Source organism: Botryllus schlosseri, chromosome 2 (assembly GCF_051294905.1).
Source record: "Botryllus schlosseri isolate E-star chromosome 2, Bs_hap1, whole genome shotgun sequence".
Taxonomy (NCBI): domain Eukaryota; kingdom Metazoa; phylum Chordata; class Ascidiacea; order Stolidobranchia; family Styelidae; genus Botryllus; species Botryllus schlosseri.
In genome coordinates, this window is record NC_137237.1 from 26,572,399 (window position 1) to 26,585,143 (window position 12,745).

At 40.1% G+C, this 12,745-nt stretch overlaps 1 protein-coding gene and 1 long non-coding RNA gene across 4 annotated transcripts in view; both read right to left on the bottom strand.

Annotated features, from left to right (window-relative positions):
• LOC145457475 (uncharacterized) overlaps positions 1-12,745 on the bottom strand; it is an 86,165-nt gene that overhangs the window by 59,405 nt on the left and 14,015 nt on the right. The gene's annotated exons all lie outside the window — the stretch shown is intronic.
• The window catches only part of LOC145457247 (uncharacterized), a 36,034-nt gene that overhangs the window by 21,110 nt on the left and 2,179 nt on the right, over positions 1-12,745 (bottom strand). The window contains exon 2 of one of the 3 annotated variants that reach the window (XM_080335436.1): positions 10,098-10,208. In XM_080335436.1, the coding sequence (XP_080191562.1) occupies positions 10,098-10,208 (111 nt within the window). Of the gene's footprint in view, positions 1-4,786; positions 5,575-5,651; positions 5,822-10,097; positions 10,209-12,745 lie in introns of those variants that run through there. The other 2 variants (XM_080335449.1, XM_080335445.1) reach the window with 2 other exon arrangements.

Here is a 12,745-nt window from a genome sequence, read left to right on the forward strand (position 1 = left end):
TTCAGCTGAAGATCTTTCAGCTGCTCATTTAAACAAGAAAGACCCTACAAATGAAATTGGATGAGTTTTCGCTATCTGCTTCCAAATCCTATTACCTGATCGCTGGAATAAGACATACAATCAAAATTGTGTTAAAATTTGTATACTCATGGCTATGCGAGTATCACTATTCTTTTTTTAACTGAAATTGAAAGTTGCAATCGGAAGACTATGCTTGGAACTGATGACAAAATACGGATAGGCTTGTCTACAATGCAACGTCCTCTTATTTGTATACGTACTTCATCTTTTCCCGACAGCATGAGTTAAATAATTTTTCTGCTGTGCCACAATCTAACGAAGTTTGGGAACCACTGAGATAGAGTAAGACAATATTCAAGTTGCAGACAGTGGTGTGAACGTGTGACGTCATGATGTATGAAGCGAAATCGAAAATCGAAATGAGAAGGGTTGGAAAGATAACATCAAAGTAGCTTGACTATGATTTCGCCACCCTTTTTCCCAGTTAATTACAGGAATATCAACACCAACTAAGACCGACTTAGAAGTCCCGAATCAGTGGCATCGTTATTTAGTTATGCGATGGAACAACATGACTATTGACTTCGTGAAATTTCATCGCGATATCAGTATCGGACACGTTATATCAAAATAGCGTTACGAAGAGGCTGATATCATCTCAATATCTCTCCGCACAATCGTACACCTAACAAAGATGCGCTTGAAAGAGTGGCAAATAACAAACACAAGGTTATTTACGCAATCGTTTTAACGGAAAAGAGACCCATTATACCGTGCGATATATTACAGACGAACCGTTAATTCATAAACAATGATGTAACAATAACGACCACAGTCATAGCATAAATTGATCCAACTGCAACTGATAACCGTTTACATATTGATCTGGAAAAAATTCTCGCTATTCGACTAATTGATTGGTACAAATTCTTAAAAAAGCATTGCCATTTCATCACGAAAAGAATGCTTCCAAGGGTCAATATTGGCATTACAGAATCTACATTGCACATTGAGAGTAGAGCTAGCCAGAGTATTCTCTGCTGTTTTTGCTCGAAAGGCAGAGTATTCTCCGCTGTTTTTGCTCGAAATTTGCGACTAAATACAGTATAAAATCTCTGCGGAATCCCAAGGTGTAGAGTGCGTGCGGTAATAAATACAGTCGTTTCGGACTGCGAACGTGGCGTAGGTGAGGTGAGGAAGAGGTTACAGCTTACAGCTGAAGCGTAAACGATCTACGATTTAAATTACAAGTGGGTTTACACTCCAGGTCGTTCAGAAGCTATATTATTGATAAAGCAAATGATCTAGAAAGATAGCCCACTCGGTATTGAAGAGTTAATAATATCCGTTATTCAAGGCTGACATTCAATATCAATTTGTATGCCTCATCTGAGTGGTGTGCCGTGGTCAGTGTGAGATTACTATGAATGTTTCGTTCCTGAGCTTTAGCCTACAGCAGCGATTTTTTCAAATTCTCGTGCTCTCAGATAGCTATTGTGATGAATTTATTTTCAAGGGGCCCATATCAAGAATTGAGGATCTGATTTACTAAGGCAAACGCGACTGGATTACATAATATGTAATAAAATTGCAGCATATAAATAGTGAAAATGCTAACACCCATCGAATCGCTGATGATAATAACATAATTCCGCTCACGTTTGAACGTGTCAGAAAATGTGACTAGATATTTCTGTTCATAATTAAATGTGTTAGACCAGGGGTCACCAACGTGGTGCCCACGGGCACCAGGTAGCCCGCGAGGGACAGATGAATAGCCCGCGAGACTGTTTTAAAAATAGATCGAATAGCAGCATTTACCAATATTCGTCACATTATTACCAGCGAGCTTTTAAATCTATAGAATGATTGATTTAGCTATTCTTGTTTCAATCACATGTAGCTTACAAATGTCAACACATAGTTAACACTTAGCATGATGATATCAAATTTCCTCAATTACAATTAGTAATATACCAACATGTAATATAATCACAAGATATCGAAGACGTAAGATACGGCGCACTGCCCATGCAGGTGACATGACGGAATGCCATCCATGGTCTTCTTGAAATGGCGGGGGGTTCCGTTATCGTAGCTCGACGTCCAGGACAATGCCAAAGTAGTAAACAGCATTACTATTCGGTAGCAGATAGCGGTGAAGTACTAGCAGATTTTCAATGTGTATGTCCATTACGCATTGCATCTTTTGACACAGCTTATTTCTCTTACACTCAACGCAGTTTAGTAGGTCATACCATATTTCTAACTTTCCGTAATCGATGCTGCTGTCAGGTATATTGAAATCTGGATGCCTGGATGGATGTCTGGATGCTGAATAGTTTAAAATTGAAATTGTAACGCTGCAAAATGACCTCCACCTCAAAGCCCACAAGGCTGCAGCAAACTTTTGGTGCCTTGTTGAATTGGAAAAGTACAGTAGTGTATGCGCATTGCGCAGCAGCTATGGCGGTTGCAAGCGTGTTTGGTTCAACTTATCGTTGTGAATCAGCCTTTGCGGACATGAACTTAATCAAAAACAAATACAGAACAGAACTCACTAATGCACATCGGGAACACTCACTCAGAGTTGAAGTGTCAAGTTACATACCACATTACAGCGCACCAGTTGATTGCATGCAATCTCAGGCCTGCCACTGACTGATATAGAAACAGATAGCATGATGTGCAGTCTAAAGTGTGACATGATTTATTTTAAAATTTGAGTTGACTGTTGCTGTATAATCAGTACCCAAAAGGAGCCCTTGGTTGCAAAAAGGTTGGTGACCCCTGTGTTAGACAATGTGATGACAATTCGTCCCCTTTGGAGTTAACAGCTTATTCAATTGCAGGGGTCAGTCAAATTTGTGTGGTGACGGGCATTTCAATTGTTTCCAGTATAAAACAGCTAAGCGAACATATAAACGGAGCTATAAAACAGAACTGAAACATCCGTGCTTTAGAAAACACCCGACATGAATAGCAAACTAGTTTTCAGATATGCAAATCGCTTCATAAGCACAATTGTGTAAAGAAGATTTGCATCCATCTATTTACTGAATTGCGATGAAACTTCCTTGATCGGTATGCGGCTGTATCGCTGTCGAATGACAGACTATATGCAAAGCAAAATACTCAATGTAGGCCAGCTACAGCAAAGTCCAATGATCGATAGATGTGACTGACTTGTACGATTGTACATTAGGGCTCTTCAAAAATGACTTTTTGTCTCAAATCGTACTGGCTACCTGATAAAATTGTTAGGTTACCTAATTTAAGCCTACACACAAAATTTGGTTCAATTCCAGCCAGAAACCGCTTTGCTACAGGAGAAGAAAGTTTCTATTTATTATATAAAAATAAATAATCAAAAATTTGAAAATTTTTCTTCACCCCATAAAAGTGTTAGGCTGTCTATAGAAACGATCCTCACCAAATTTGGTGCAATTCCAACCAGTGGAAGCGGTGTTACTGCCGTCGAAAAATTTGGATTTGAATAAAATAGTATTTACGGTGAGCACAACTATAATAAATAAACAAAGAATCGGTCACGGTAAATACTAAACGCAAAATAGCTACTGGACGAATTGTAGTGTATACTGCTGCAATGAACAGTTACCGTGCTATGGGATGAGTAGGTAAGGCAAACTAGACAATTCTGAACCCCATTGCGAGTCTTGGTTGTCGCAATACTACCACCCGTAATTTCTGCGTGTTTGCCGAAAATACGCCACACTACAATATAACCAAATCTCAATTTACGTGAAACGAGAACTTACGCAAGTAGTTTATGTAACCTTCATGCGTTCCTATCAGAAATTAAGACATTGGATAGGTCAGGAATCGCTGGTATACACTGTTTAAGGAATCGCTGGTATACAGTGTTCAAAGGCATTAAAGGCAACGCAAGCTCATGCACGGCCCGCTATCACGAGGAAATTGACGCGGAAATAAAAGCAAGACTGTTTTCAAGTGGCTCTGCGAGCCGATTTGCTAAGAACGATTGTGTACATTAGCTGAGTAGTGTGTGCTTAGCAATACCCACGCGCAATATCACGAAGGATTATCATTAGGATATCGGTTACATGGTTGTTACCGAGTTACTGCGTGTCAATGAACTACTAATAAGACTAATAAGCGACTGCAAAATTCAAATAATCTCATCAATACTACACATGAATGATTGATCACTTGAGTAAAACAGTTTGGACTACGTCATGGCCGACAGAGGATGACACTAAACTACAGAATGATTCACAAATTTCGATCCGTCAACATGGTACGTATAAACGCTCTGGTGGAGGTGGCTGGATATTTTATCAAGAGATACTTCATCTGTCAAAGTACATATTTCCGCCTAACCAAGTGTGACGCTATCACGAAAATTTAATTGTAATAGACATAATAAGTGGTCGCTCATCTTGTCTGGAGAAAAGATACATATTAGTCATACCGCAAGTGTCGTCATAAAGCTTGCAAATAACGATTAAGAGGTCAATGGTAGCGATTTGTGTTTACTACACGTCGGGTCGTACCACAACAAGATTATCGCACATGACATCAAGGAGAAATTCGCTTGATGCATTCGACGTTTGCAGACGGAATTAACTTATATTCGCATTATTACATACCAACTCGTCGACAGGTATAATTCGCAAGGCCTAAAATGCTATACAGCAATATTCGGGTTTAGGACCGCCAATGACCTATTCAAATAATATAATAGCAACACTAAAAATGGGACTCATAAACTCTAAATTCTTACCTGGTACTTGCATTGACAGTACGAGAGCTTCTAGCTATCGATGGTGAACGCATAGCCATGGCAGTGAATGGAATAACCTAACAGTTCGGAATACTGTATCCAGAGTTGTCCTATCTTACGATAACTGTTCTAGATGTAATGGTAAATGTAGACCACATATCAGCGACGATTTGTGATACATACGCATGACCTATTTCTATATGTACACATCGCACCATTTAACATACAGCTCGTACCACGGGCAAACACTAAGTAATGGGAACGTGTAGGCCGTTTCAATACATAAAACCCACAAAGATACAAACGATTGCATTAACTCATACCGAAATAATTTGCCCACGCTTATTTGTACTGTACAGGCATCATTCTAAATGTCAGACAGCACTGGAAAGTTCACAACAGCATCATTCGTATCTTCCGTGTATTACAACGATGTTGGAACACCTATTTTCTGACTTGCGCTTACATTTACATTTACGTATCATTTAACATACTTTGTTCACGAAAGGATCTAGTAGCGAGGACTCGTTCATTCACTATGCCAAACACTACAATCCCAAGTCAATAATAGCTACACAGTACACACGCACTACTGAAAACTTTCGTCAGGCTACTGGATAGGCGACAGCGTCTAGAATAAAATCGCGTTCAACTCTATGCAATTACATTTTCCCTACCGCAGCTGGCTATCGCTAACATCTCATCGCAAATATGCTTACCTCTCATCAAAAATGGATAAGGATATCGCATCAAATAAAGTAAATGAGTCGTGAGAAATAGGCGCAAGCGCAAATTACGCTAGAATTGCTGAAACTCGTACTACAACACACGACAGGCTTGTCGTCACTAAACCATGACGACTGACCAGAGGTCTCGAGACAACATCACGCTTTTGAATATGACATCACCAGTCTCTCATTGTCAGTAGCTTCATTGATAGAGTGGTCACAACAACAGATGCGCCCCGCACACAAAGAACTGTCATGAATTACTCAACAATTGCCGTATCAACTCGAATTTATGCCGCCCGCGTTGTATGCCAGACTACCCCGCCATCAACAGTTAAAGTTATTAAGTACATGCTCGAAAACGAGAATTTAATCGAAGTTAAGCTTTAACAAGTGGAATCGGTAAAACTGGAATTGTATCGCAGCAACGCATACGTTAAGTCGAATTCCCGAGAGGATATATAAAGATATGACTACAGTTTCAGCTTGGAGCTACGTTTCCGTAATTCTGTTGGCGCAATGATGACTCTCTTGACGCTATCGAATTGTAAACTCTGAGTAAGTACGAGCAAGGTTCAAAGAACAAGACTGCGAATAGTTCAGCAATTACGTCCTTCAAAATACTTTGTCCGCATGAATAAAAGTAAAACAAGGTCGTAAAATATTAAAGATACAATATTGAGCCACGTAATTGTCACGATAAGTAATTGTCACTTGGTAAATACTGGAACAATCTTTATGACTTCAGAGATGCCAAGTTGTAAGTTGGATTTGCATAAATGCCTAGACATACTGATTTGCTTTCTAGTTTTACACGTGAACAAATGACAAATCATAAAATAATAACTTAGGCTTACAACACCATAGAAAAATATGTAGACGGGGTAGAGCGAATGTGACACCAGCTGACCTATGAAGGACAAGTCGCATATATTTTATCAGGGATATCTAGATATCCCTGATATTTATAAGGCAAAAACAGACTGACCTGACTAAAAGGAGTTGGCACAACATAACATATCATAGTTTGTAGATGATACTGTCAGCTACCGTTCTGCGATACACGTGAAACATGAGACAAGTGTCTACCAGATTACGTCACGATCTCGGCAACTCATATCGACTTTGTACGAAAGGTTATATTCAACAAGATGGGTCAGGCGTGGATATATTTAGATGTTCAAAAATATCTCCAAATTGAACGCAGGGCGCACCTCGGACTAAGGGTGTGTCAACAAAAGGAGTTCGCGTACAATCTAAAAATAATAAATTGAACGCTCTCTTATATGAAATTTCATGCTGGTCATGTGGTCAATGTCATATTCTGTGATCCGGTTGTTGATATACAATGTTCTTTCCAATTCTCTACTAGTTGCTGACGATTACCCCTCCTGGGGAGTATCAGCCGAAAATATTCGGGGTAATTTCTATATGAAAATAAATATTCGGGGTAATTTCTATATGAAAATACTATAACAAAAACGGAGCGCTAATTCCGCAGAATATTCCCCTATATCGTATATAGAACTGTAGACAGCTAAGTGAGGACGGTGCCCCAAAAGTGGGGATCAAGTAGGTTTTGAACGGGCCACAGCTGGATTTCGAAAATAAGACTTATCTCAGGAGGTATTGTCTTATTTTCATAACATTATTCCTACCCAAAACAGCTTAATAACGCCGATTTATTCGCATTGTTAAATCAAGTCGATGTACAATAGGGCAGGGGTGAACAAACTTTGCCACGAGTTACCCAACGAAGGTAGATTTACGGAGTAATAAGGTTACCAAGCTGAAAGCATCCTTGACGGAACTGCTCCACACTGCTTCGACGTCAAATTAGCCTGATTTCAAACACCTTGTCGTACAGGAATGGGAGCACCGAATCACCACATAATAGTCAACTTCATTCGATAAGCCTACATCGTCGCAGTGGAATCAAAGTCACTTGTGTCCATTTTACATATTTTTAGAAAATCGACTTTATGTAAAATTTTCATCTTCTATCAGTCAAATATTGGTACTGATCTTGAATTATTGAAACAGACATAACCATGGCCAAGAGATGGCCGAAAAAATTTGAACGATTTTCAAAAACTGATTTTATTTCACGTTTTAAAAATGGACCATCAAAAATTGAAAACTGGACATTAGTCACTTTGATTCCACTGCGACGACATTTCATTGCGAAACAGTAACTTCTTCATTTTGAATTTTTGTATTGTTGCTCATATATAACTTATTTTTGATATGAGGCTCGAGCATGAAGCCGGTCTGCCCACCTCTGCCATAGGGTAACAGATGATAACTGATACAAGTCAATTATACCCTCCCTATAAACAGTGTAATGCGATGAAGTGATGCGAATATATAGTGCATATAGTGCGCGCTCACGGCTCAGAAATAAAATTGAATTGCTACCGATGGAGCGTGCCCTACGGTAGGGAGACTCAAATTTGCAGTTGCAGCATTTCGTAACTGACATTCTATGCGCCTTCGAAGCTTATCTATGCTCCACCTTGCTCATGTTGTAAATAAAACTGGTCGTAGTGTGCTATGGGTGACGATTGACAACTAAATTCGTGCTTAGGCCCTTCACCGTCGACAAGGCCAGTCGACAATTCCATCACTTACCCACTCACCATCGACGCTAGATGGCTGTCGAGGGTCGTGTACTGTAGCGATAGCTTATAAACAATCGCCTGGGTAATAATTCCGATTGGTGCGTCTACCTCACCTTGCAACGAATTTGCAACGAATATTAACCATTTAAATGTGAGTTTAGAAGAAAATGGGTTCGTAATGTGCGACATGCCGAATGAATTGAGTGAAAAGTATGTTGGCCGTGTTTCTTTTCCTACAAGATCTACAGAAAACAACACGAGTCACGACATACGGTACAGTTTTCCGGAACTAGGAAGCAAGGGAGAACTTCGGTTTCGTAGCAGGACGTGCTACAAAACTACCTAATCCTTGATGATTTTCTGATCGTGGGCCATCTGTCACAACAAACGAGCTCCTGCCGGAATAAACGCGAAAACGCTGCCGATCACCCACACAGGCATATAAAACGCATTACAGAATCCATATGTGGTAAATAATAGGGATGGTGTGAACCTCTGAAAGGTTCAGGTTCGTGTGAACGCGAACCTTTTTGAAAGGTTCTGTGTGAACGCGAACGTGAGCCTCATGACGTCACGTGACGTCATATTGCTAATTCCAACCCTACACTTCAGTGAAGTGATAACCTATATTAATGTACAAGTACACGATACCTAGCCACGACTCGGACCACATAATGCCACAATGTTGAAGTACATATTGACGTTTTAAATGTCGCCAAATGTATCAACTGGGACATTCAAATGAGATAATAATCCCATAAAATCAATATTGCTGCTGTAATCGTCGTAAACTCGAAATCAATTACGATTACAATTCACGATTACTCTATGTTTAGCGAAATATCTATGATCTTCGAAATCGAACCGCGACCGCTTCGAACCGGATTACAACATCCCCGCCCAAATCGAAATACTGGTTGCACATAAAAATGCTTGGGTTTATACCTATGAGCGAGTACAGCAGGGGCGGGTAACTTCTCCAGTCGGCGGGCCGAATATAGGAAAATTAAGTAGGCCTACTTGGCGGGCCGGTTTGCTGACTCGATAATTATTCCCCCATTTATTCACATATATAAGGAATAAATCGTATTTAATGAATGTATTTTAGCATTGTCATACAGGCGCCGCCATGTCTGCTTCTCTCTGATCAATTAACACACTGTGCAATCCTTAATCAAGATTTCAAGGTGCCACAAATTTACCAAGATAGTCATTAGGATTGAGTACATGGTAAATGCCGATAATGCAAGTAATCTCGCTCCGACAAACTTACGCGTAAGCTTCACTCTAGCACGCTGCGCACACACGTATATAATCACATAAAGTCACCAAAATTTGACGTTTAAGCAAGTAGTGGGAATCTCGGCAGACTGGAGCCGCGGGCCATATTATCACGTAAGACGGGAAACTGTCCGCGGGCCTGACAAAATCCGGTCGCGGGCCGTATGTTGCCCGTCCCCGGAGTACAGTGTACTGTACGTACACAAACACATACACATAATCGACTCTTTCTCATACTATATTTATATGTCTTAGATTCGTTTGGAAATGCCCGATTCGAATCGCGTAATACCAAAATAATTTGATACGATTTCGCATTAGCGATTCATATTGCTCATCCTAAAGATCGGATCTCTGTTTAATCGGGTATCATACGGAAAACATCCATCTGATATTTATATTATTCGATCACATCCAGCGCGATTGAAATAGATTCGAATGCGATTACATCGAATAACTTCGCAGTGACCGGAATCAATTCGAATCACAATTTGCAGAGTGCACTGTGCACGTGCATTGGACGCTGTCAATCATAATGAACGTAAACATGAAATTCCATAGTGAAATACCAAGAACTTCGTGCCACATTATATCCAATATATACCAGCAACATGTTGACGTCTCATGATTCGATATATGAAAAACCCACAGGTCTGAAATTAGGTAAAGAAATCTACTCACTCGGGCGTGTCGTCAGCTTTCTGATCTCGCTCCAGCTTGCTAAAGTCGGGCGCCGATATAGATTTGGATACGGACCTCGCTAGAGCGTCGAATGACTCTTTTCTCTTCACTCTGAAATGTAGTGACGACGGGCGGTGTTAATAACTTCAAGCCGGCATTATCATCTGCTGGGTAAGAGGTCGGTTGAATAGATTGAATGAGATGATAGCATCAACAAGGCATGACAACGAAAGCACTTGACAGCGCGCGAGGCAACAGTGCTTGGCGCCAAATTGCGTATAATGCACAAAACGCCGCGCAAGTCCATATGCGTAGCAAGCATGTTGACAGAAAAGGTATTGGCTGGTGAAACTAAAAGCGCCTTTAGCACCCAATGCCAATATATTAACTTGGTCGCTGTGACATCATCTGTCATCATTATGCTCGAATGAATCCATGACGACGCGTTTGGGCGCGGAGAAAAAAATAAAATTACACTTTTCAAATTGGGCCTGCATTTTCTAATTTCCTATATGCTCATGAATAGGTGCTGCAACTGCAGATAAATGTTATTTAGGAGCATGATCGACGTAAGCTTTCCATATTCTCGGTACCGAAACTGTTGATATATTAGGGCGGGTTTGCCCAATACCTACTGACACGGCCCTAAAAATTGTCTCGGTTCATCTATCACAAAATTACCATACACTATTTCGCAATCCACCCTCAACATTTTGGGCAGCGACGTACAGTACATTCAACGGCACTTGTCTTACATAAGCCGGCTTCCATTTATGGTACGCAGAGCTGATTGATTTGAGGACTCTGGTGTTTTATGATGTTCTGTACTTCTGTGTGATCCGCGATGATCAAAATCCGGAAAGCCCCGGGTAAAAGATAAGAAGTGACTGACCGAAGCTTGGATGAACGCCCCAAGCCAGGACAAACACGGGACCTCCTCAATTGTATTCATCTTTTATAGCATGTTTTGAGAATATGTCGTATGGGTTGTAAGCTTGTAAATCGCAGACTCAGGCAAATAGAAGTTTTTAGTTTTTCGAATTAAATTAGAATTTCAGCTACAACGTTGCATCAAAATTAGAGTATAATTAGAATTATAGCTTCACGCTTATTTGCTAATTAAATTTAAATTAGAACAATGGTATATTTTGTTAAAAATTAGATTAGAATTAGAATTACTGAATTCGTGAAAATTTGGAGATTGAATCAAGTGCAGTTAGTATAAAATCATAGTTCCCTCTTGGGAGCATGCTGTTAGCAAATGTATGTACGTACAGCAAGCTTGCATGGCTCGTTTCGCACTGTACAGTTCTCATATAGCATTTACCAGAGGTGGTCAGTAACGAAGTACTTCTACTTTTTCGAAGTACTCAAGTAGTTTCCCTCTACTTCTGGTACTTACTCAAGTAGATCTGATTTTCGCTACTTCCACTTCTACGTCGTAAAATTTTGTGATCTACTTACTTACTTTTCGCTATTTTCAGTTTGTCAAGTAGAAGTAGTTGAATTTTCCAACCAGGAAGATAGCCTGAGCAATTTCGGGGATGTTTTCACGGAGTAACAACATTTAATTTTCACAAAAGTTTAGTAAAGCCTAGAATTTTCGTCGCGCTTGGCGCGCAGTGGATACGGAGTAACCAGTATGATTTCGCGAAAGTATCGGTAAATATAATTTAGGTAGCGGGTTGGCGTGGTTCCGTTCACACCACATTGTCGCCCTTCGCCTATGTGATATATTCCATGGTTGCCCGACATATGAGCATGCGACACATTGGAAAACGACAGTTCAGCATGGAACACATCAGCATGCGTCACTTCAGCATGAGACTGTATAACCCAAAAACTTACCCTAACCCGAAACATAGCCTAACCTAACCTAACCTAGCCTAACCTAACCTAAACCCTAACCCTAACCCAACCATAAACGTAACCTAACCTACCCCTAACCCGTAATTTAACCCACATGCTCATGTGTCGCATGCCAAATTGTCGCATGCCAAAGCGTCGCATGCTGTAATGTCGCATGCTCATATGTCCACGGACCATATTCCATCACAGTATATATGGCTCATCACAACGTTTGAAACTGATGTTTCGCAATCTAGCATTTACTTATCATATCGAAATCTAGCATGTCCATTGTCCATGGCGTGTCCTAATCTGGAAAAGTGGACTCCGACTTTTTTTTAGTTTTAGAGCTGTTTTATCATACCACCTTTGAAACTTTCTGGACTAAAGACATGAAATGCATGTTCCGCTTTTAGAAGTAGTATTTATATTTCACTTTCAATTCCCAGTATCATATACTTTGAGTTCATATTAATATCTGTTCCTTTGTCTGGATAACATACATGTTGAAGTATAAAAGCAAGTGTAGTAATGCCTTTAATTTCCGGAAATAAAGCTACACAATAAGGCATTTTTACGGTCAATCATATTTTTTATTAACGTTTACAAATCGCGTAAATTGTTTACACCGTACAACTTCTTCGTATTGCTCTTCGACTAAACTACGGGCCTTATAATATGGGGGAGGGCGCCATACCATGAGATTTTCTAAAACGTGCTGTTTGAGAAAGCAGAGAATTAGTATCGCATTTACATATCAATACTCTTATTTTCATCCCATGATGCGGACGAATGCGTAT